Source organism: Phyllostomus hastatus, unplaced genomic scaffold (genome assembly GCF_019186645.2).
Source record: "Phyllostomus hastatus isolate PE091 unplaced genomic scaffold, TTU_PhHast_1.1 phas_contig_210, whole genome shotgun sequence".
NCBI classification, from domain to species: Eukaryota; Metazoa; Chordata; class Mammalia; order Chiroptera; family Phyllostomidae; genus Phyllostomus; species Phyllostomus hastatus.
This window is the reverse complement of record NW_025333737.1, coordinates 19913571-19937860: the sequence shown is the minus strand read 5'-3', so window position 1 is coordinate 19937860 and position 24290 is coordinate 19913571. Positions and strand designations below refer to the sequence as shown.

Here is a 24290-nt window from a genome sequence, read left to right as displayed (position 1 = left end):
ATGAAACACAGTCCATGTATTGGCATCATCCTGCAGGAGAGAAGGCTGAGGCTGCTCAGAACTAGGGAGTCCCTTGGGTGTTATTACAGTTCAAAGGCAAGTGAAGGATAGTGATTTTTAAAATAGCAATGCAATCTCAATAGTAAAAATAAAAATGAAAAATTTTAACATAATAGTTATTTCTTCAGCATCTCTGCTCCACCCCTTCTTTTTTTGCTTTTTTCCCCACATGACAGATAACTGGCTCCTTTCCTCACCTTTGATCTCCTTTTGTAGAGGTTTCATAGTTGATTTCCTTGAATACTGCTTTTGCCACACACTTTTGCTTCCTGGGCACTTAGCAGCTGCTCTCCTTGACCTCTCATATCAAATTGAAACTTCTCAGACAAGCCTGGCCTCCCATACCTTCCCCACTTCCCTGATAGATCCACTTCTCTAGCTAAACCAGTCTTCCTAATATAGTACATTCTGCCCTGGCTGGTGTGGCTCAGGGGCTTGAGCACCGGCCTGCAAACTGAAAGGTCACCAGTTCAATTCCAGGTCAGGTCCCATATCTGAGTTGTGGGCCAGGTTCCTGGTTGGGAGCATGCAAGAGGCAACCAATCACCCTCTCTTTCTCCCTCCCTCTCCCTCTCTCTAAAAAATAAATAAAATATTTTAAAAATATATGACGTGTCTTTCTAGCTGACATATGACAGAAGGAATAAATTATCCTGTGAGTAGTTTATGTGCAATGATAAAATACAATAGTATGCTCTTTGAAAGACTTAAAATGTTACCACAATTTTATTTTTACACTGTTTCATTCTCAATTGCTAGTTATATTCTTTAAGTGATTGTGGTCCCCTGTCAATGATGATAAAAAAAATTTTTGGTTCTGCTTTGCTGGTGTAGCTCAGTGGATGGAACCACCAGCGTGTGAACCAAAGGGTCTCTGGTTTAATTCGCAGTCAGGGCACATGTCTGGGTTGTGGGCCAGGTCTCCAGTAGGGAATGCTCAAAAGACAACCACACACTGATGTTTCTCTCCCTCTATTTCTCCCTCCCTTCCCCCTCTCTAAAAATAATTAAATAAAATCTTAAAAAAAGAAACTGTTTTGGCTCCTTAGCCTGGTTGGACTATGGCCCAGTTGCAGGCTTTAAGGATGTGTTAAACCCCTGATGCAAAGCTGTAACCTCAATGAAAATAGTAGAAAATTAGGACTGAACCTCATAGATCCTGCCAAGGCTCAGCTGTCAGGCAAGAACATATTCCTCCCACTGAGTTGAGGGCTGAATTTGGGCCTTAGAGGACTTCCAGGTGAGGGTCTTCTCATTACAATCCTGGCTCTGCTTTTCCTTCTCCAATCACCAGCTTTGGGACCTAACCTCATGCTGTACTTTCACAGTTGGTCTTGTGTATCAAACTAGATGCTCAAAAGCCAGAACTGAATCTGATGCTTGTCTATCCTGCCCCCAAGCTCCAAAATACACAGTGCTTTGAGTTCAACTGATTAAAAAAAAAGTGATACGCAGGGAGGCAAAGCCTTCTTCATTCATGTCAGAGACACAAGGGCACATACTCCAACAACAAAAAAAGAACCACTATAGATATTATTTCAATGTCATAATATGTAACAACTCAGTTCTCCTTTATTAGGCCCTTGGGTTCAACTTGACTCTCCAGAACATATTACTCACGCTGCAAGACTTCTCAATAACCACAGATGCTTCAGAACTTGCTTGAAAGACTTCATTATGCTCTGGCTGCTCATTTTTCCTGGAGCACAGGTGCCTGATACCTAAGGATTATAACACAACCATGGCCATGGTCATTTGGTGGTGTTCAGACAGCATGGAAGGACAAAGGGCAGCATGAGAGAAGAGGTGCATGTATATTCTGCTAAGGGTCGCCATGTCCCATATGCCCAGGTCAGGTTTGGTCTGGAGAGTGGAGACCATTAGTTTAGCCTGGCCACTACATGCAGCCCTGGGTCATTCACCATTTTGTTCACCCATTCAAGAGTGAAGCTGACAAGGAACAGATTTTAAACACCAAAAAATACTAAGCCAACAGATTTTCCACCTAAAATAAATGATCATTTTAGATGTACCTTTCTTTGACTTGCAAACAACTGTGAAATAATATCTCGTGCCTTGACTACAAGAAAACTACCAGGTGAAATACACAGGCTTCAGTTTTAACCTGCAAATCTATAAAGCGATGACAGTCAAACATTCCTCTAGGCCTTGGCTGGTGTGGCTCAGTGGACTGAGTGCTGGACTGTGAATCAAAGAGTCACCAGTTCAATTCCCAGTCAGGGCACATGCCTGGTTTGCAGGCCAGGTCCCCAGTAGGGGGTACCTGAGAGGCAACCACACATTGATCTTTCTCTCTTTCTCTCTCTCTCTCCCCCCTCCCTTCCTCTCTCTCTAAAAATAAATAAATAAAATCTTAAGAAAGAAATACCATAAAAGTTCCTCTGGCATAGACTCTGGGAGCCAGTAAAATTCTTCCACTTTAAAATGCAATGCAAAGAAATAGACAGCAGGGAGAGGCTGTCTGCCAGTGCCCTCAGGTAAGAAAGGTTCAATTCCTTACTAGGCACACCCAGTACCAGGGTTAGTGCACAGGGGTTATTTACTTTGAGAAAATGGGTCTGCTCCAACAATAGAGAAACTCATGAATCTCTGGATTTCTTTACCTGCAGGAAGGACAGTGGGATCAAAAGGATATCCTGCTTCCCCCTCAAATTCAGGGATCCCCAACAGCTGGGAAGGAGGGGATACCAAGCAAAGGAAATATTCCAGGACGTTTACTTATTTTTGAGAGGTTACTTGATAGAGTTTACCTATTGCAATTCCTCCCACTGAACTTACTGGTGAAACTTCCAGGACCACGCTGACTGCCATGCGGGTCATTATCATGGTCACTGTTGTCTGTTTTGTCACATTTGTCATTTCCTCCTGGCTCATCACTTTTCCTGGGATACCCTACAACATGCCGCAAAGTCACATTCTCAGGGTCCCTAATCGGGGGTTGCAGCAAGGGATCAGGCTCATTTTCAGCTTCATTCTCTAAAGCCAAATTACTCTGAGGATGCCAATGAGGTACAGTCAGCTGCCCAGTAGCTGCTTTTTCTGCCATTTCTTTCACCTCCACTGGGTACAAGAAAAATCCATAGTTAAAACAGCACCATGAACATAGCAAACAAAAGCTTTTGATTCTCAAAGAGCTGTATTTGACTTTTTATAGCCCATACTGTCACAATAATTGCCTTTTTTAGAACTGCATCATCCTTAGCTTGCCCTATTTCACTTGAAGGGGAGGAGAGAATTGATGACAGAGTGAGAAAAGGCCAAAAGAATTTCAGTTAGTTACAGTCTTTATTGCTGAATCCCATGCAGCAGGGAACTTGTAGAGGGATCTTTTTGCTGTGAAGATGTCACAAGAAAAGGACATAAGAAGTCTGTAAGGATTCTACAAGATTTGATTAAAGTTTGTCTTGCCTTCCTAGGCCATGGTGAGTTTATATTTTGGGAGTATGCATGTATGTGTGTGTTTCATCCAAATGTTCTATACTTTTGCTAATGTCATGCAGCATTGGTGTTAAAAAAAAATGGACATTATATCCATTAAATCTTACAAGCTAAAACTAATACAAAAGGATAATGCCCACAGAATATGTGAAAGTGACACTGTATGCTTTCTACTTTAATAGTGATATATATACATTAAATGCCTATATTGTATATTTTTACATTTGTTATATAATATGTATTAATACATAGTGGAAATATTTCTGCCCTGGCTGGTGTGGCTCAGTGGACTGAGCACTGGCCTGTGAAGTGAAAGGTTGCTGGTTCGATTCCCAGTTAGGGTACATGTCTGGGTTGCAGGCTAGGTCCCTAGTTGGGGTCAATGTATCTCTCGTACATTGACATTCCTCACCCTCTCTCTGTCCCTTCCTACCTCTCTAAAAATAAGTAAATAAAATCTTTTTGAAACTTTTTTAGAAGATATATTTCTTATATGGTCTAGAAATAAAAATGCATTTTTCTTCTATAGTTAGTAATCAGAAAGGCTGAGCTTTTCAAATGGAGTGATCTAACAGAAGAAAAGAACGAGTGCAACACAGGCTGGGTACTCAGAGATAACAACCAGATTAGACATATTCTTTTAATTTCATTTTGTCCAACAGATCCCATGACTTTATACTCACTTTTCCATTTTAAGTGTAGATTTCCAACATCTTCATTTTTTCTTGACTTTGCATTATGTATTTCAGAAGGCGCAGATTCCATGTTGATCCTAAATTGTATAGTTTTGGAGGGGGAAGGGAGCAGGGTGGATACAAACATGTCAATTTGCTCAAGTTCTTGACACAACCCTGAGCACACCAGCCCACTAAGGGAACTATCCCCTACTCTTTCAGCCATTCCTGGGGTTGTGCTGGCTCCTCCAAGCCACCAGAGGGCGCCAGGCTCCCCAACATTCAGTTACCGAGACTCCTTTCCCGGTAGAGCCCTGGACAGGGATGGATGTCAACCGGTCGTTTGACAAAGCGAAGAGTACACTATTCAGCTGTGTCATTTTGGCTTGAGCATTGGACTCCTCCCTTAATTTTCCCTGGCTAAGAAATTAAAGGACTGGGTTAGAAGACCTCTAGAGTTTGTTTTTTTTAGTTTCCAAGTTAGATTTCAAAAGTACTCTTGGGAAGTTTGCATAAGCAGAAAAAACCCACAACTGAAATAGTTTCACGGGACAGAATCCTGGTCCTTAAACTGCTGCAGAGCCCCCTGTTCCCTTCAATGCCACAGAACATTAGTGATGGTTCAGTAACTCTCCTGCACTTTGATCAGAATTCTCTGGTAACAGTCCCACCTGCATAACAGCAGTAGCACAATAACTAACATTTGTAAAGATGGACTTAAGGCACCAGGAATCTTAAAGACATTCAGAGGTCGCCAGCCTAGTTTCATTGGGCTCTAGACCCTGCCTTGCCACTGGTTGGTATGACTTCCTCAACTTTAGTCTCTCTGGACCAAGGTTTCCTCACCTGCAAAACAAGGGAGTATCTTTTCCTCTAAATAACCCATAATTATATATACTTTATTGTCTATTAAATTAACTCTTGAAAATATGTGATCTGTGGCATGTTCATGAATCCCTATTATCTGGAATGCCCTATTCTCTCACTGGATCAGAGAGAAGAGAGACTGTTGCATTGGAAAGGTCAGCTACGATCAGCTTCCTTAAAGAGTAACATGGCAACAGCTATCAAGAATCTTTTTTTTTTAATATTTTATTTATTTATTTTTAGAGAGGGAAGGGAGGGAGATAGAGAGAGAGAGAGAAACATCAATGTGCGGTTGCTGGGGGTTATGGCCTGCAACCCAGGAATGTACCCTGGCTGGGAATCGAACCTGGGACACTTTGGTTCCCAGCCCATGCTCAATCCACTGTGCTACGCCAGCCAGGGCTTATCAAGAATCTTTAAGTCTTCAAGATTCTACAGTTTAAGATGTCCAAACCCTTGACCACTGTAGTAACTTTGCTTCTGGGAATCTATCAAGGACCTAATCTGAAATGTAGAAAAAACTTTACTGACAAGTCAGTGTGGCTCTATTCATAACAGAAAAAGTAATGAAACCACCTGAAATTCAATAATAGGGGAACCCAACAATTTCAAAAGAAGTTTATATTATAAGGGTGTTTTTAATAACATGGGATAACATTCATGTTCTAATCTAAAGGGAAAAATCAGGATATAATACATTATAATTAAAATAATATAATCAGTATATAATCAAAATATATACATGTAGTATAAAGTTGCACACCCTAAATTTATGTTATTAACCAATGTTACCTCAATACATTTAATTTTTGATAAAGACATATACATGTATACAATTATAATTTTTTTTAAGTATACAAAAAAAGACTGGATGGATTGGCAGCAAAATGTTCAACTTTACTTTGGTCTGTTTTTTTGTTCTTTTGGAGGAAGAAGGTGGAGGTGGGCAGGGAAGGCCACAACCACAACTTTCGCTTTGTCATCTAATGTCTATACTGGTATCCCATCTGCTTCTATCAATGGTGTGAGTGCTAAACCTTCTGATGTCAGTAAGGTGGTTCTTCAGTAATTCTCTAAAGGTAAAATACACTGAACTAAAATGTCTGGGCCTTTTCCTCAATTCTCTCTTAATGTACATATTTACCAACACAAACGGAGCAGCAAACTCTTGTCATTAGTCTCAATCACCACTGGGGGAGGAGATAAATGTTTTCCAGAACTGATTTCAAAGCTGTGGATAAATACTGCCATTGAGCCACAGAAAAGGAAAACTGAAATTGATGTGCTAGTCTATCTTGAGAAACATCTATCACCCCTGTAAGAATTCCCCCAGTGCAGGGTACACACACGATTTGTGCTGAAGTGCTGAAGCTACTTCACTTCATTGATCCAGCTGGAAATCAGAGGTTGCAGGGTTAACAGTGATACTCTTCAACCCCCTCTTTCTGCCCTCCTGTTATTGCCGCTTGTTTTGAAACAAATAGTTTGGTTTGATTCCTGGAGCACTGGAAAAAGGAATACCTGGCATTTTCTTTTTGTAAGAAAAATTCAGCAGCTTTGGGAAGACAAGGTGCTTTGCTTTTGAGAACTGATGAGTTATTCTAATTAACCTGCCAGGTGCTTTACCTTTGATGTCTCCTACATTTTTATTACATTGCTCTTTTTGCTCACTTAACAGAAAGAACCTGCCAAAATCTGTTTCTGTGATACTATTCTTCATCGCTTACTGACTCTTTGTCATGAAGGCATAAGAAGATCATTAAGTGACATTAGGGTCACGTGGGAGTCTAAAGGCACGGCAATACAAAGGACAATAAAACATTAACCCACCTGCTGGTGGTTTGGTTCCTGTTTCTTCCCAAACTGTCCGTGGCCCCTTGAGTGGGCTGCAATTGTTCAGCTGTACTCTGCTTTCCAGAGCCATGAAGAGTCAGCAGCTTGAAAAGGAGTAAACAGGCTTCAGGGCAAAGCCCAAGGAAAGAATTCTTCTCTTTACTCTCCATTCTATTTTTAAAGCCATTCTTGCTAAATGTGTAGAAATAACCAGACTGACCAAGATAATTTCCCTTTGCATGTTTCATATGTAGTAAGTCATCTCATCGCTGGAGGCCTTTACATAGAAATGTTGGCCCCCAGCCACCCAGTACAGACAGGACGTGGGGGAAGAATGAGCAGACAAAACAGACATTAAAGATCCAAAAACTTTCCCCTGTATTTTATCAAGGCAGCAAGATTTGTGGCAGGGGTCCTGGGCCCTGGATTCCAGTCTAATCCTTACTCAGACTAGCTGAAAAGAGACTTGTGCTTCAGTTTCCTCATCCATAAAAGAGGGACACTATCTGCCTGAAAAATTCACTTAGGTGAAAATGCCTTACTCCTTACTTCTAAAAAACCAGAGCAGACTTCCTAAAGAAAAAATAAATATGGTATAATTGTTTTATACATAGTCATATGTACTAGCAGATGGTTTCCAACGATGCCCGCCATCAATTCCTCCCTTCCTGGTCACACTGCCACTTGAGAGCTGTAATCTATTTTCCTCCCCCTAAGTCTTGGCTGAACTCCTGACTTCGGCCAACGGAAGACAGAAGTGACATTGTCCAAGGGCTGTGACTAGTGTTTAAGAAACCTGACAGCTTCAGCTTTCGCTTGCAAAGCCAGCTGCCTTCCTGTAGAAAAGCTTGGGGGAGACTAGTCGAGAATGATAAAAGGCCAAGGCTGCAAAGAGAGGCCATCTGGAGAAGCCCAAGGCCCCACACATGGAAGCGAAGCCTTTTTGCCCAGACCAACACCCAGTTGAATGCAGTGGAGGAAGAAACCCCAACCCATGTCACAGGGGCAGAAGAATCACCCAGGTAATCCTGTATATTTGTGACCCACAGAATAGTGAGAAATAATAAACCATTGTTATTTTAATAAATTTGGGAGGTTTTTTTTCCAGTTACACAGCAACAGATAACCAAAAAAGTATAAGAAAAGTTACTTTTCTTAGTTATCTAGCAAACTCTAATTTTTAACAGAAACAGAAAATTAAAGTCTAAGTAAATTCCTTATGTCTTGTCTTTATATAAAAACAACTGCCAATACCTTCCCATACGTTCTAAGTGAGGACTGAAGCCTCACTGAAATTCAGCAGGGTACAGTGCAAGAGTACTGGACTAGGAGTCAGAAAACCTGTCCCTAGCCAGCTCTGGGCCTTGGAAATAGCAGAGCAAGGGGTGGAGGTCAGGGGAGCTGTCTGCCCTATGCAGGCAATAAGGTGGTATAGCACAGGTGAATAATTTTAAAATAAAACCCACTAAGAGCTGGCCTGCTTCCTATCACCATGAGTCAGCAATTCTAATTAATTTCAGTAATAAAATCCTCCTTCCAATGAAGTTAACCTCTCCTGCTCCACCCCCATCTTACTAACACCTGGACTTCAGGAAATTTAAGTCATTGAGCTTGGTGGGGTTGATCCAGCTTTAAAATTCTATGATTCAAGTGACAGCCAGCTCTCTAAGTGTGATTTTGTTATATTCATTCATTTACTCATTCTCTCAATGACGATTTATCAAGTATCTCCTATGTGCCAGACACTTTGCTAGGTGTTAGGACACAGGATGAATGAAACCTATGCCCTGCCCTTCAGTCACTCACTGAGGAGCCGTTCTGCAACAACCTCTCTAAGCCTCAAGCTAAACCTCCCAGGCCAGCTCCCACGGTGTCTTCTCACCTCCTCTGAGGCATCTTCTTTGACCAGCAGGTCTCTCTGTCCCCCTCTGTGTGAGCCACTCACCAGTAGAGGTTGTGACTCAATCATCATCATATTCCAGGGCCTACTATATAGCCTCTGGCTCTATACATGTTTGTTGAATGAGTGAATGACTGAATGAATAAGCAATTTAGAATGGGATTAATACCTACCCAAGGTACCATAATTAGTAAGTTGAGCCATGTAAAATTATCAATATTTGATTATTTTTACATATAAAACAATTTCATATGGTTCAACCTGATACAAGGAATTTACAGAGAAGGACATGAGCTGTGTGTTTGTTTTGGAATGGGAGGTGCAGAGTAACTACCTTGGAATTCCATCCTACAGGCCTTATTTCCCAAAGCTAAGAGGATCCTCCCCACAGCTAAGAGGACTTTGCTATGAGTTGGCTGTATTTATGAGTATCCTTGCGTATTGGTTGGAAGCAACGTTGAACCCGGCTCCAGGTCCTGTTCAGACTCCCTACTTCCCACTTCTGAGCTTTACCTGATGGCTCTTTTCTGGTGGGTCCCCAGTGCTTTTTTCAGAGACTTGAGGGAAAGCGGTGAAAGGGTTCCAGCCACCGCCACTTCTGTTCCTGGACCTTTTGCCAAAATGTCCCCCTTGAAAGTCTCTCACTGTTCTTGGAGACCTTGCTAGAGTCGGACAATTGCCACCAGCATCCGGCCACTGGCCTCCTGGCAATTGCAAAACAGGAGGAATATAAATGAAAGATGGGGGGCCCGTGGCTATAGGCAAGTCACAGACGTTAGGAAACATTCTTGAAGAAGCCCACAGAGATATGCGCTCCTCCTGCTCCTTCTGTATCATCTCAAACTCACTGAATTTCTGCTCGATTTTCCCCAGTATATCGTCATTCTGGCGCATCATCGCCTGTGCAATGGTTAAATTCAGCACACACTTACTGATGTACTCCTCAGTCATGGACCTGTTGCTCACGTTGCCCTTGGCTTCTCTAGCTGGCTCAGGTAGGCTGGGTGAACCAGGTGAGCCATTTTGCCAGTCCCAGTCCTCAAAGGAGAGCTCTGTGTCAGCTTCCGAAGACCTCTCGTCCTCGTCACAAAAACAGCGCGCCTCTCTCTCCATCTTTTCCAACTCCTCTTCCAGGGACCTCAGCTCATATGCCTGGTTTGGGCTAGCCTCCTCAAGAGATGATCCTGCTCCTGGGGGCTCTTTCTCTTTGTCGCCTTCCATGTCCAAACATCCTGAGTAGATTTCATTGATTTCGAAGCTGCAGAGGCTTGACCGACCTGGGCTGGGGCTCCTGGCCTCTTCTGCCACAAAGCAGGCAGGAAAAGGAGCATCTTGGTTCTGAATCTCCTTGGTCATCAGACTGGGATCTGGGACCTGAGGATCTGGTGTTGCTTTCTCACTGGGAGAACAGTGACCTCCTGGTGAATGGAGCTGACTGCCTATTGAAAAGAACAGTAATACACAAATGATTAAATGACCAAATGATCATATGCAGCAGCTAAGCAGCTGTGGTTGTTGGCCCCAGCGATGTGTGAATGCAGAAAGCAGCTTTCTATTTTCTCCCTCTCTTCTCAAGTGTGGTAGACTACCAGATATACTCACAGTGGGGGGAAGGGGATTTCTAACCTAGGGGGAAGTTCCCATTTTGACATGGGCTGAGGTAGAAAATCTGGGAGGGACCAAACCCTGGGGGAAATGTTCTAAGCTCAAGGTATAGTGTGGTTAAAACATGCATAACTGGACACTTCCCTTGGGCTCTGTGGTTGTGATCCAGGAGCTCACACCTGGGACGGTCATTCAAGTTCTGCTATGAGTCCAAAAAGTTCTTGGAGCTATACATATATCCTCTGATTTCCCCCTTGGTTAGTCATATGTGGCCTAGAAAAGCTGTACAAGAATCCAATGATAAAATCAAAGGCACAGTAGACTAGAAGGGTGCAGACATTCCTGGATTACCAAGAAAAAAGCAACAGTAATTTCTGATAAAAAGAAAGATTAAAGTGACTGTCCCAGAGGATCTCATTGTTTTCAAAATGGACCTGATAATCTGAAGCACTTTCTTTGCAATGTCTCTGACCTTGTTCTCTCAGAACAGAATTTGGGGTAGATAGTTTAGATATTTACCTGATACTAATCATAAATACATTTTTAAAATGTACTAAGTTATATTTAATGACCTCATTCCTGAGTTCCTTTTTCATTAAAAGGAAACTTTTTTTCATTAAAAGGAACTTTCCCTTACTCTAAGAGAGTTCCTTTCTCTTACTGCAGTTTTAATAATATAAATAAACAGAAGGTTGTTGCCAGGAAACACTGTTACTAAATCAGTACCTAAACATCCTTGGGCTTCTAGTTTTGTTCAGGCTCTTTGAATTTGAGTAGAGTATTTTTTACTGTGAAACACTGTAGTGAGGCTGTGCAGTGAAGTGAAAGGGAGTTACTGGAGATGATAATGACTTGACACGTAGAGTTATAATTACTGCCCAGCACAACAGAGCAGTTTATCTACAAGAGTAGTAATTACTGTTTATTGCTTTGAAGAATATAGCAAAGACAGGAACAGAAGAAATTTCTTTGAAAAAAAAAGTAATACTACTTACATAAATATTGAATGCATATTATAAAATTCTAATCCTTGATGTATTTCTTCTATTCCTACCAATTTATTAAATATTCAGCTTAAAAAATGCATACTGTCAGGAAATGGAAATTATGAGCCCCTGAAACTTAAGGATTAAATTCACAGATTTCTTTACATACAAAAGAGTTTCAATATTCATGTCAGTAAAGTTATACTCTTGGTGAGTATCTGATAAAAGTAGACAATGCCCAAGATACCACTCCATCGTGGGAGCAACAAGACCTCAATAAGTAACTCCAGGACTGACTAGCCATCACCCCTGGGTGATGATGAACAGTTCTCAGAGACAGGACAGAGGAGCCAAAGCAATGAGAGCCTGAAGGTCCATTCTGGAGGCCTCTATCCCTGTCCAAAGAGTCAGAGAGAATGGTCACTTGGCTTGGGTTCCAGCCCTATAACAAGCTCTGGAATCCTGAGCAAGCCACAACTTCTCTGCACCTTAGTTTTCTCACCTGGAATGTGAGGGCATTACTCAGAATGATTGCAAAGCCCTTTACAGCTCTGAATTCTAAGGTTCCAAAATGTACTAAAAAGCAGTAAGGTACCCTGAATGCTGTGGCTCAGTGGGTTGGGGGTCATCCTGTAAACTGAAAGGTCGCCAGTTGGATTTCTGGCCAGGACATACACTTGGGTGATGTTTCCTTCATGCACTGAAGTTTCTCTCCCTCTCTTTCTCCCTCCCTTACTCTCTCTAAATAAAAATATATAAAATCTTTAAAAAGCAGTAAGGCTATAGGAAAAAGTTAGAAATACCAGATCTTAACAGACCATTTCTAAATGGCAGAATTGAAATAAGTAATTTTATTCTTTGCACTGTCTCAATTTTCTTATAATAGTTTTAAATTAAGATATCATTTTTATCTGGAAAGCAATTAGATAAATTCCTAAGGGTATCATGCTAGAAATTAACTGGTTGCTACTGCTTAGTTCCAGATCAAGCCAAGGTGTATATATGGAGCTCAAAAATTTTAACTTAATAATTTCAAGGATCTGGATTTTTTTTTCCCTAAGGCATTCATCTTTTCCCAGTGTAAGTGACATGTACGGTTTGGAAGAACTGATTAGTTGCAGCTTGTAACTCTCAGAACATATTCATGCTACAACCTGTGGGTTTAAGGCCATACCTGCTTCCTTTAGCTCTTTCATTTCCAAGTCAGGGGTCTCTTTTGGATGTTCTGAAGTCAGTCCTAGATAGACATTGACCTCAGGATGGGGTTCATATCTCTGCACCACAGGGCTCTCAGTTGGTTGACTTCTCTGGGCTCCAATCAAATCCTGTGACAAGGGATATATTGTTAAGAACATTTTCACACTCATCTGAATGTCACTGGTGTTTCTGAAGCAGATCTAGGTAGCAAATAAACTCCCTGTTACTCCTGATGGGTAGAATGACTGTATTCCTAATTAGCTAATTCATGTTATTATTTTAAAAGTAATAATAATAGCTGCCATTCATTGAATCTAGCTAGCTGCCTATAGGGTGCCCCTACTATGCCTTGACCCTCCCTAGTTTCCCTCAGCAATTCCTTGCTGCCCTCACCAAATTAGGCAGTTAGGCTTTTCTCAGGAATACAGAAAGGGTGTAATGAAATAAGGATTTCCAAAACTTCTTACAACTTGACCTCTAGTTGCTTTCTGGTCTCTAACTCCCTACTCTCCTGAGATGGGCAGGCAGAAATAAACTCCTACAGCTTCAGAGCTTACCTTTAGGTCATTCTTCAGGATATACCGAATATCTTGAAGGTTCATAGTTCGGTCTTTCTGTTTGGCTTGGATGCCTGACTTAACAATATCATAGTAAGGTTTTGGAAGCCTGAAATCAGCTTCTAAATAATTTCCCAAGACTATGGCTTCTTTAATTACTGAGCCATCTAAGCCATCCCAGGGTATGCTGTCTGTCAAGGAAAAAGAAGGAGTAACATGAAGAAATCAGATGAAACTGGGTACCCCTGGTCAAGTCATTCAACCCCTTTAAATATTAATTTCTGGAGAAAAACTACCGGGAAGCCTAATCACAAATGAAAAGACACTTTACCCATTCACCAGAAAAATGTGTGCTGGAGAAACAGGACAAAGTAGTCACAGGGTCATATAGGCATGGGCTTCCTACTGACAGACCAGGGACCACAGGAGTATTTCATGGGGTCAGGCTGGGTTGCTCAATGCATCCCTCTAGAGGAAGGTGTGGTTTTGTCTCTGAGACTGTGAACACTGCTAATTGAGGGCTGACTCTCGCCCCCTCAGTAGATGTGGTTTTATGATGCTTGCGTGTGCGTGTGCGCACGCACATGTGGGTGAGTCGTTCTCCTGAAGAATTCCTTCTGTCTTCAGGTATGTGACCACTTCCTTCACATTGGAGTCCTGTATAGTTTGGAAGGGCTTCCACACCTTTAAGCAACACTGCTTATACATACAAGGGACCTGGGTGTGTTTAGTTTCATAGTTGACTTCTCAGAGCCCAGTTTTTCCCTTTCATTTACAAGTTCTTCACGGGCACCTCACAGAGATACCTATATTCAGTTAAAAAACTTTGCTTAGATTACCACTGTCAAGCTGACAGGTGGGCTATGCTGGGTCTTAAAGAACAGATTTAAAAAGAAAGATTTCTGGGAAATGATCTTATAACTTCCATAAGTGGAAAGAGGTTTCCTTGAAGAAATCTCTTTTTCCTATGTCCTGCATTTTCATAAACTAAGTTAACTCATGGGGGCGGGGGGATCCAACCTAAGAATAGGGACTTTGGTCACAGTCAATGTGCTCTTTGATCTACCTGTCAAAATCTCCTGTATGATCATTGAGAAGCTGTAGATGTCCGACTTCACTGTGGCTGCCCTCTGTAAAATCACCTCTGGGGCGGCCCAGTTGTACAGCTGGGCCGGGAGGGGCACCCCAGTCAGGTCCCTGGGTGCATCTCTGTCCTGGCTACAAAAGGAAATACAAGGCAGGGCTCACATCTTAAAGGACTATTGTGATCACTGCACGGTACATTTGTAAAACATTTGTCTCTGAAGACTAGCAACCTCCTTGAGCTTCCAGAAACTCAGCTAGACCCTGAGGCAGCCCAAGCTGTCTGCTATTCCAACACCTGCAATTCCAACTCTTCCCCATTCCTACCCAGTGGGCCCTGCCCATCCTCCCACCTAATCTGGCTCAGCTCTCCTGGTCACTTACTCCACTCAACTCAGCACCCACTTTCAGTTTCTCCAACATGCCAAACATATCACCACTTTGGGCCCTTTGCACTGATGGCTTCTTCTGCCTGGCATGTTCTGCCCACAGATCCCAGTGTGACTGCTGCTTCTTGTAACAGAGGTATATTATGAGCTCAAAAATCACCTCTTCAGAGAGGCCTTCCCAGACTACCTAAATTTAGTAGTCCCCGTTTTATAGGCTTTAGAGCAGGGGTGTGAAACTCATTTTCACTGGGGCCATATCAGCCTCATGGTTCCCTTCAAAAGGCCAAATGTAATTTCAACTTCTTAACAGTTAAGGAGTAGTTACACTTACACAGTCCTAAAATTATTTCAGCCCTTTGAAGGCAACCACAAGGCTGATGTGGCCCCTGGTGAAAATGAGTTTCACACACCTGGTTTAGAGCAGTTATTATCTGAATTTCTTGTTCATTTAGTTATTTTTTATGATCTGTCTGTCCTCCACCAGAGGCAGCTCCATGAGGTCAGGCAGGTACATTATCACTGACTCTCTACACTTACACCAGGGCCTCAATGCTAACTTTTGACTAAGACTCTTTCAAGACTCTCCTAAAGCCCAACTGCTTTATCAAAACTTCTGGGACTCCTCCAGCTCCCTGTGGTTGCTTCTTTTCTGAACTCTGCCTTCTTGGGAATGTACCCAAAGGTTCACAGATTTGCTTAAATAACTCAACCTTCCCTCGGTGGGGTAGCTCTGGTTGGTTGGAGCACCATCCTGATACGCCAAGGTTGTGGATTCAAACCCTGATCAGGGTACATACAAGATTCAACCAAAGAATGCATAAGTAAGTGGAACAACAAATGCATGTCTCTCTCTCTTAAGATCAACAAGTAAAAATTTATTTAAGACAAAAACAACTCAGCTCTGGCTGGTGTGGCTCAGTGGATTGAGCAATGACCTGTGAACTGGAAGGTCACAGGTTCAATTCCTGGTCAGAGCACATGCCTGGGTTGAAGGCCAGGCCCCCTGTTGGAGGTATGCAAAAGGCAGTATTTCTCTCACACATCGATGTTTCTCTCCCCCTCTTTCTCCCTTCCTTCCCCTCTCTCTAAAAATAAATAAATAAATATTTAAAAAAATTTAAAACTCAACTTCCCAACCAGACTTCTTGAGAACTAAGTCAGAACATCCTAACTGTATTCTGAGCCACCAACAAGAGTCCCCAGAGTGAGGTCAGCACTGACTTTTGCACCCAGATGTCATGAGCATCAAATGAGATTGTGTGTGTAGAAACACTCTAGGAGCCATAAAGCACCATGGAAGTTAGGAATTAACGTGACGATTATGGTAGACACTCGGTAAAAACTTGATGACTGCTGGTTGATAATTAAGAATTAAGTTCTTTAACTCTGGCTGGAGTGGCTCAATGGATTGGGTGCTGTCTGCGAACCAAAGGGTTGCCAGTTCCATTCCCAGTCTAGGGCACATGCCTGGGTCATAGGCCCCATCCCCAGTGGGGGGCATGTGAGAGGCAACCACACACTGATGTTTCTCCCTCTCTTTCTCCCTCCCGTCCTCTAAAAATAAATAAAATCTTTTAAAAAAATTAAGTTTTTAAAAAGTGACCAGCAATTCTTAGCTGGTATGGCAAAACACAGATTATAGAGAATGAGACAGGCTTTGCAATCTTTGAACAAACTTCCCTAAATAATATTCCTTCTAGCAGAGCTTTTGATAGAAGGCAGTGAGTTTAGGAAGCCATGAAGTTACAGAAACTGATAACGATTTTTTTAGTTGCATCACTACATAAGTTAGGTGTGGCCTGGCACGGTGTGGATACGAACGCCAATGTTACATTAGTATCACAGGAAAAGCAACGGAGCGTTTTACGGTCAGAGACATATTTTGAGGAGCCAGCATGTTTGGTTCTTTATGTTGTGGGTGATTCTCCAAGTGAAACTGTCACCCACCTTGTCAGATCTCTCAAGCTTGTTTAAGGCTTTAGCAAAAGACAAGTCACTTATAACCAGGAGTTATATTCTATATCTTTTACTTCACTCACCTTCCTCTCTTACAATTCCTCTTCCTTCTCTGTTGAAGCTAGGTGATTATGGGAGGGAGGGCTTCTTTTGTGGCTATCATTCTAGGGCAGTTATTTTTCTGGGCTTCAGCTCTGACATCATTAAAATTACATTTGGCTGTGGCTATGGGACACCACTTGCAAGGTTAATTCCAGCTCTCAAGAGTCCATTAAGGAGAAGTTGAAGAACAGGATAAACTGCTACATCATTTTTACACCAAGAGATAGAGTGCTACCCTTGACAATGACATTCAACAAACAAACCTGCTCAAATAGAGTGTTACCAAAAATAAATGTGGAATTGGAAGCTATTTTGGATTCTTGTATAATCAACTGGTGTTATCAGGTGTTAAAGAAGGGTACACTCTTATGGATGCAACTACTTGCTAACATTTCTGTCTGAAGTTCCATTTTGAGATCAACAAGTCCATATGAGAACTCACACTTTCCTACCCAGTTACCTTCCAGACCCTCCCTCGACCAGTCTGTGGACCCCAGCTCCTCAGTGCATCTTACATTTCCCTTCTATTTTGGTTCCTTGGTCACCACCAGACCCTGACTATAGCCTTCTAGTTAGTCTTTCTACATTCAACCTCCAACCCATCTTGCCCCTACAGCCAAGAAACATCTTCTACCACCTGGTTCTAGCCACAGCTGGGTAACCACATCATCTCTTCACCTCTCTGGGCCTCTATTTCCTCATCTATAAAAGGATGGAGTTGGGCCCTGGCTGGTGTAGCTCAGTGGATCAAGCAGGGGCCTATAAACCAAAGGGTTGCTGGTAAGGTTCCTGGTCAGGGCACATGTCTGGGTTGCAGGCCAGGTATCCCATGGAGGGTGCGCAAGAGGCAACCACACATTGATATTTCTCTCCCTGTCTTTCTCCGTCCCTTCCCCTACCTCTAAAATAAAAAAAAAAAAAGGATGGAGTTGGGCTGGGCCTCTCCAAAGCTCCATTTCACTCTAGGATTCACAATTCCATTGAGAGCTCAAACAGAAGAAAATGTTGTACCTCCATGTCAACAACAGATGGCACTCCATCAGTGGCAAACAGCCTGGATTCTGTCATAGCCTCCCTGAAAATCATAATCAGCCCTGAACTGGGTGCTGATTATGAACAAGTCATGGTCCCTGCCATGGTCCCTGCCCTCTCAGAGCTTGCCATCTGGTGGCGCTGACTCAAGTGCTGCAGGGCTAGGGCTTCAGTACAGGCTTCATGGGATGTGATGGAAGACTGTGTCTGAAGTGAGTTTTAAACGATAAACAGGTGAGCCCTGGCTGGTGTAGCTCATTGGATTGCACATCAGCCTGCAAAGCAAGGGGTTGCTGGTTCGATTCCCAGTCAGGGCACATGCCTGGGTTGTGGGCCAGGTTCCCCAGTAGGGGGCATGTGAAAGGCAACCACACGTTGATGTTTCTCTCCCTCTCTTTCTCCTTCCCACTCTAAATATAAATAAATAAAATCTTTTAAAGATTTATTTTATTTTATTTCTTTTTTTTTAGAGAGGGAAGGGATGGAGAAAGAGAGAGAGAGAGAAACATCAATGTGCAGTTGCTGGGGGTCATGGCCTGCAACCCAGGCATATGCCCTGACTGGGAATCCAACCTGAGACACTTTGGTTCGCAGCACATGCTCAATCCACTGAGCTACGCCAGTCAGGGTCAATAAAATCTTTTTTTAAAAAAAGGATAAACAGGTGAGTTCCAAGTACTACAGATGTGGGGAGCAGCACCATGAAATGGCATGGACTAAAAGTGGCTCCAGAAAGTGGCCAGGCAGGGAGTAGAAAATGATGAGGTTGGCACTGTGGGCAGAGTCCCACCCTGGAAGGCTTCTACACCCTGCAATGCCTGGACTTAGTCTTGTAGGCAATGATTTTTAAAACTGAAAGGTTTTACCTGGGACTGAGAATGGACCAGAGCTGAAGCTGGGCAGCTCAAGGGGTGGTAGTGTTCTGGCCTCTCCACCAGTTCCCACATGGCACTGCTCCAGTCACCCTACGTGTCCCTGTCTCTCTCTTGCCCCATCATGGCCCTTGCACATACATGAGGGAGAGGGATCTTCTTAACTTGTAAATGACCCATGATACCATCCTACCAGAAAGAAGTCCCTTGCATAGGATCGCAGTGTTCTTAGAATAAAGTTCAAACTCTTCACAAAGGCCCACAGGGTCAAGTACAATCTGGCCCTGGCTCTCCTCTCAAGGCAGAGGCACAACGAAAACCCACAATGAGGAAGTGAGTCACTCAATAAACATGCTGCGTGCCTACTGTGTGAAGGCCTTGTTCTAGGTGTCTGAGATACAGCAATGGGTAAAACAGAAATCTCTGCCCTTGAGCTTTTCATGTAGTGAGACAAGTAAATTACATGTATGTGGGAAGCAAAGACCTGCTGAGACTGGGAGTGGGGGAAGCCTCAGTAATTGTGGATGGGTGGGGACAAAGGTAAGCAGTAGGCAGGTCTAAGCAAGGGGGTCTGCCCAGCAGACCTCACAGCAAAACAGAGTCAACAGAGGCTGAAGGCTCAGAGCTATGAATGGCAGCAAGGAAGTGCAGGGGAAACCCTCTGTCTCCCAGAGCCTAGGGGCCAGAAATAAGGGCCAGCCCTCAGCTCTCAGGAGGACTGTGACTCCTGTCAAACAGGAAACAAAACCCATCCACAAACCCTTGAAGGAGGGTACTGTTTTTGTCACTGCCTTCCTCATTGCACTAAGACCCTTGAGGGCAGGGAACACCTTTAGTGCCACTTGGGGCCAGAACTATAAGGCTTAGCACCATCACCTTCCTCTCCTTCCAGAATGCACAGCTATGGCACATTTCCCTGCCTACCTTCAACTGAGAAGGTGTTCAGGCTGTGGCCACTGCAAAGCAGGGAACAATGACCTACCCCCTCGACTCCACTGTGTGCCCCACCATGTTCTCTCTTGCTCACTGACTAGTAATGCAGATGACACAGTGGCGGACTACAGCCTGGGGAAAGGCAAGGTCATGGACGCGATGAATGCAGAATGCACACACACTAGACTGCAATGTGAGTGAGGAACACGTCTTGTTTGTCTTAAGCCACTGAAAATTTCATAGTGGATACTTAGAGTATTTATACACGTTGGCTAACCTGTTCTCCTGCTTGTTAAATGTTTAATAAAATGAGAATGTCCTGAGCAGAAGTAAGTTCCCCAGTCCTGGCTGTGTGGCTCAGTGGATTGAATGCTGGCCTGCAAACTAAAGGGTTGCCAGTTTGATTCCCAGTCAGGGTACATGCCTGGGTTGTGGGTCCCCAGGATGGGATGTGTGAGAGGTAACCACACATTGATGTTACTTTCCCTTTCTTCTCCCTCCCTTCCCTTCTCTCTAAAAATAAATAAATAAAATCTTTAAAAAAAAAAAGTAAGTGCTCCAAAGCCCCTCTAATCTTGGCAGACAGAGCATTTGGGAAACCTCTTGCCCCCCTGAAGGACATTTCAGCCCACCAATGAGGAGGAGGAGGAGCCCAGCCCAGGTTAGATCTCTCTGTATAGCAAAGGGTCCCCCAGGGAGACCCATTTTGGAAATCATGATCACAGCTGCACCTACCTTTCCAGCATGTACTCCAGATTGGCCAGCCTCGCTTCCCCTGTGGAGACCATGTGGATGGCATAGGAGCTGAGGGAGCGGTGGATAAACCCCCGGGAGTGCAGGTATCTCAGGGCATCGGAGATCTGGAGCAGCAGGTGCACAATCATCTCCATATGCAGCAGGGGGAACTGGGACCGCTGGAGCAAGAGATAAATAGTCCAGGAATACAGGGACTGGGCCTCGAGTAGAATGCTTTGTAACTTCCAAAATCTTTTCAATTGAGCTTCACTGCTACGTAGTGTCCCAATTTTACAGATGAGCTATGTAAGGCTAAGTGACTGGCCTAAGGTCCCACTGACCCAGGCCCCCTGGCTCCGAACCTGGGCTCCTTTCCCTCAGCTCAGTGGCTTTGTACCACGATAAATGAGAACATTCTCAAGGCCTGGCAAGGGTATTCAGGATGGTCTCACCACCACATGCAATGAACCTGCCCTGCCCCTCAGCCCTCAGCCAAAATTGTGGTGCTGGGATAACTTGGAAGCTTAAAGGACCAATCCACCCACTACCCCAGTCAGATGACCAGAAAATCACTCACACCAATGTACTCAGATGACTAAAGTCGTAACAGGTCTCTCCCAGAGAAGTAGTATTTCAGGGTAATACCCTCACCCAAGGAAAGGAAAGGGAAACTAGGACACTAACAGGAGGTCCTCCAGCAGAAGGGATGGCTAGCCACTTTGTGGGGCGGGCCCTTCCTGGAGGGTCTCTTCTCACTCCTGCCTAGGGTTTTTAGAACAAAATCATGGAGGGGAAAAACACATTTTTCAGGACCTCTCTGAAGCCACATCTCAGCCCAAAGCACACTTGTCAGGGAATTTGTGGGCCAGGGAAGATGTACCCTCCCCAACCCCAGGAAATCCAAATAGACTGATAAAAGCTTGCATATAAATAAGCCTCTCTCTACAGCCAAGGTCCTGCAGGGCACAAATGAAAATACAGGGAACTAAGACCAGTGGCTATTTGATTAATTAACTAGAAATGTGTGCATCTGTGTGTCTTCTGGGTCTGCTAAGCTCTTAGATGTCTTGTACAGAAGCAAGACTAAGAATAATAAAATCACAGTAGTTCCAGTGAACTTTATATGGTGCATTCTATAGTCACCACAAAGAATTAAAATTTATCTTCCAACACTAATTCGAAAGAACATTAAGCACCCCTATGTTCACTGCAGCATTATTTACAATCTCCAAGATATGGAAGCAGCCCAAGTATCCAACAATAGAGTGGATAAAACAACTATGGGACATTTACACAATGGAATACTACTCGGCTGTGATAAAGAAAGAAATTTTACCCTTTGAGACAGTATGGATGGACATGGAGAAAATTATGCTAAGTGAAATAAACCAGTAAGAGAAAGACAAATACCGTATGTTTTCATTCATATGTGGACTCTAATGAACAAACTGAACTAACAAGGAAAATGAGGACAGACTCATAGATGGAGAGCAGGATGACAGCTAGTGGCGGGTGGGTTAGGGAGCGGAGGGGTTAAAAACAAAAGAAAAAAGTCCTTTTTGGTCATGTACATGGTCATGTACAACAGTGTGGTGATTGCTGGGGGGAGGGAGACATAGGGGACTAAAAGATAATGGGAAAAATTATAATAAAGATTAAATAAAAATAATAAAACATACAACTGTGGCATAGTTGGGACATGCAACTATAGGAACAACAACAAGAAAAGATTTACCTTCCATGAATGCACGATGGGAACTCTCCTGCTCAGGCAAGGGGAAGGAGGACGGGGAGGAAAAGAGGGGAGGGCAGCAATGGAAAAATCCATGGCAACAGCCACTTACTTGTTCATGGAGGACACTGAACAGTGTGCCGACAGTGATGCGCTCATACACCAGGCGGGTCTTCCCCAGGTCCTGGGACAGGCACACAGCCATCAGCTGCAGCAGGTAGGGGTGCCGCAGCTTGCTACAAAAGAAGCTTCAGATGAGGCACAGGAAAGAAAAACAGGATGGAAAAATGGGTACTTTCCTTTCTTCAAGGCCCCTTGAACACATTCTAAATAAATGCCATTGCACACAATGCTTTTCTAAGAAAACAGGATGGGGTGAGCAAGGTGGAGGAGTCTTGGCTGGTGGAATCTGTGGCCTCACTGATAAGACCCTTTGGGCTTAGAGTCATCAATGACAATGGCACTACGAGCTACTGGGCAAGGCACTTAACATACATCATCTCCATCCTAACAACCACCTGCAAGAAACGTATCATTACAGTCATTTTAGAGATGAGGAAACTAAGGTCAGGGAGATATCAGAACCTGTCCAAGGACACACACACACCACTCAGTCTCATGTCAAAGTCCATGCTGTAGTTATGAGTCCTTCCAGCCTCCTTGGGTCCCTTTAGTCTGACTTCCCCAAAAGGAAGGGTTTGGCCTCTGACACACCTGCTGCAGAAGTTGAGTGACCTTCTCAGGAAAGAGCTTGATGAGCCAAGGTAAATTCAAGGCCTCAGCAGCCCTAATGTGAACCATAAATTAAGCTCCTGCCCCAGCAAGACCTGATGGACTTACCCTGGAGCCACATACACTCTGAGGTACTGAAACCCATAGGTAGGTCCTCAATGGCAGACACACAGTTCCTCAGATGTGTGGATCTCGTGCACAGCCATGTCTGTGAAGTCAGGCCTGAAAACAGGGTAAGCCTCAGGGGCTGTAGCAGGAGAACCAGTGGGCCTGGAGGCTGGACCATCACAGATACGGGTTATAGGGAGTCAATCAGCCAACAGAACTGACCTTCTTGCCAGCACCATCCCCACCCCTCAGGCTTTTCATTAGTTCCTCTTGGTCTTTCTTGGCAGCCCTTGGAAGTCAAATCAACCAACAGGAAAATGCTGAGGAAATGCTGAGGCTGAGTGGGGCCGGTCTCTCCACCTCAGGGAGCCCTGAACAGCCCTGAACCTGAGTCTGTAAAAACCCTGGACATGTAATGACCTTGGGCTTCCTTCTCACCTGCTGTGCTCCTGCTCAGCAATTAGCAAGTCAGCTAGCCTCAGCTTGCTGCAGTGTGGATGGGTGGGGAGATTCAGCTCCTTCACCGTGACCCTGCTCCCATTCCACACCAGGCTGTAAGGGCAGGAGAGAGTTTGAGCAGAAGGGTGTGAGCTGCCAGTTCTTCGGTGAGGTGTTCTTCCGTCTGAGACCAGAGTAGTGTTCATACAGAACCTGTAAAGTACCCATCGGGTCTTCCCTCTTCCTCCCCCACCACCCAGGTCCTAAAGCACCTTGAGGAACTCAGCACAGGTGAAAGTCACTAAAAGGTTGAAGGGAGCGAGTAACTCAAACAGGCTGGTATTTAAAAAAGACAATGGTAGCAGCAGTGTGGAAGTGGTAGGGCAGGGGTGGTCTGGAGAAGCTCCAGGAGGCCCGTCTAAATGACGGACAGTGATGACCTGGGCAGGAGCCACAGCAGTGGATAGAGAGGAAGAAGGGGACCTGATGACAAATCAGGACCCTGAGCAGGAAAACAGGAGTGTAACTGTAGGGAACAGAGAGCCCTGTGAGTCTAGCAGAGGCCTTTTTAGAAGAGTGTTTCTTCTAAGCAGCGAAGTGTCCAGGCTCAAGGAGGCCAAGAGATCTTGGGCAGGACAACTCCTGTGGCCCCGTAGGAGGCAGGTCAGGTCTTCCAGGAAATTTTGTCATAGCAAATGCTGTTACTGCCACCCTTGCTGCATTTGGTTGGTGAGGTCCACAGATAATACCATTCCAGCTTCTAATGGGCACCTCAATACCCTCTGGCCTGTATCGGGGCCAAAAAGTTACAACTGTCCTGCTCAAACTCTGTAGAAAGCAGACAGGTTAAAACAGGGTCATGAGTAATCCTTCAGAGTAGCTGTTCTCAACAGGGGCCATCTGGAATGTCTGTAGACATTCTGATCTTTGCAACCACAACTGGAAGGGGATGGCAAACAGGCTTGCTACCAGCATCTAGAGTAGAGACCAGAGATGCTCTTAAATATCATACAATGCACAGGACAGCTACCATCAACAAA

The 24290-nt window shown here is 43.9% G+C and overlaps 1 protein-coding gene across 3 annotated transcripts in view; it reads right to left on the bottom strand.

Moving 5' to 3' along the window:
* TEX14 (testis expressed 14, intercellular bridge forming factor) overlaps window positions 1-24290 on the bottom strand; it is a 67637-nt gene that overhangs the window by 27369 nt on the left and 15978 nt on the right. For all 3 annotated transcript variants that reach the window (XM_045836923.1, XM_045836924.1, XM_045836925.1), the window contains exons 7-18: window positions 23251-23364; window positions 22085-22208; window positions 20241-20419; window positions 14205-14356; window positions 13139-13329; window positions 12559-12709; window positions 9439-10232; window positions 6891-6997; window positions 4524-4613; window positions 4203-4321; window positions 2860-3141; window positions 1681-1781 (exon numbers count right to left, since the gene is read on the bottom strand). In XM_045836923.1, the coding sequence (XP_045692879.1) occupies window positions 1681-1781; window positions 2860-3141; window positions 4203-4321; window positions 4524-4613; window positions 6891-6997; window positions 9439-10232; window positions 12559-12709; window positions 13139-13329; window positions 14205-14356; window positions 20241-20419; window positions 22085-22208; window positions 23251-23364 (2404 nt within the window). The remainder of the gene's footprint in view (window positions 1-1680; window positions 1782-2859; window positions 3142-4202; window positions 4322-4523; window positions 4614-6890; window positions 6998-9438; window positions 10233-12558; window positions 12710-13138; window positions 13330-14204; window positions 14357-20240; window positions 20420-22084; window positions 22209-23250; window positions 23365-24290) is intronic.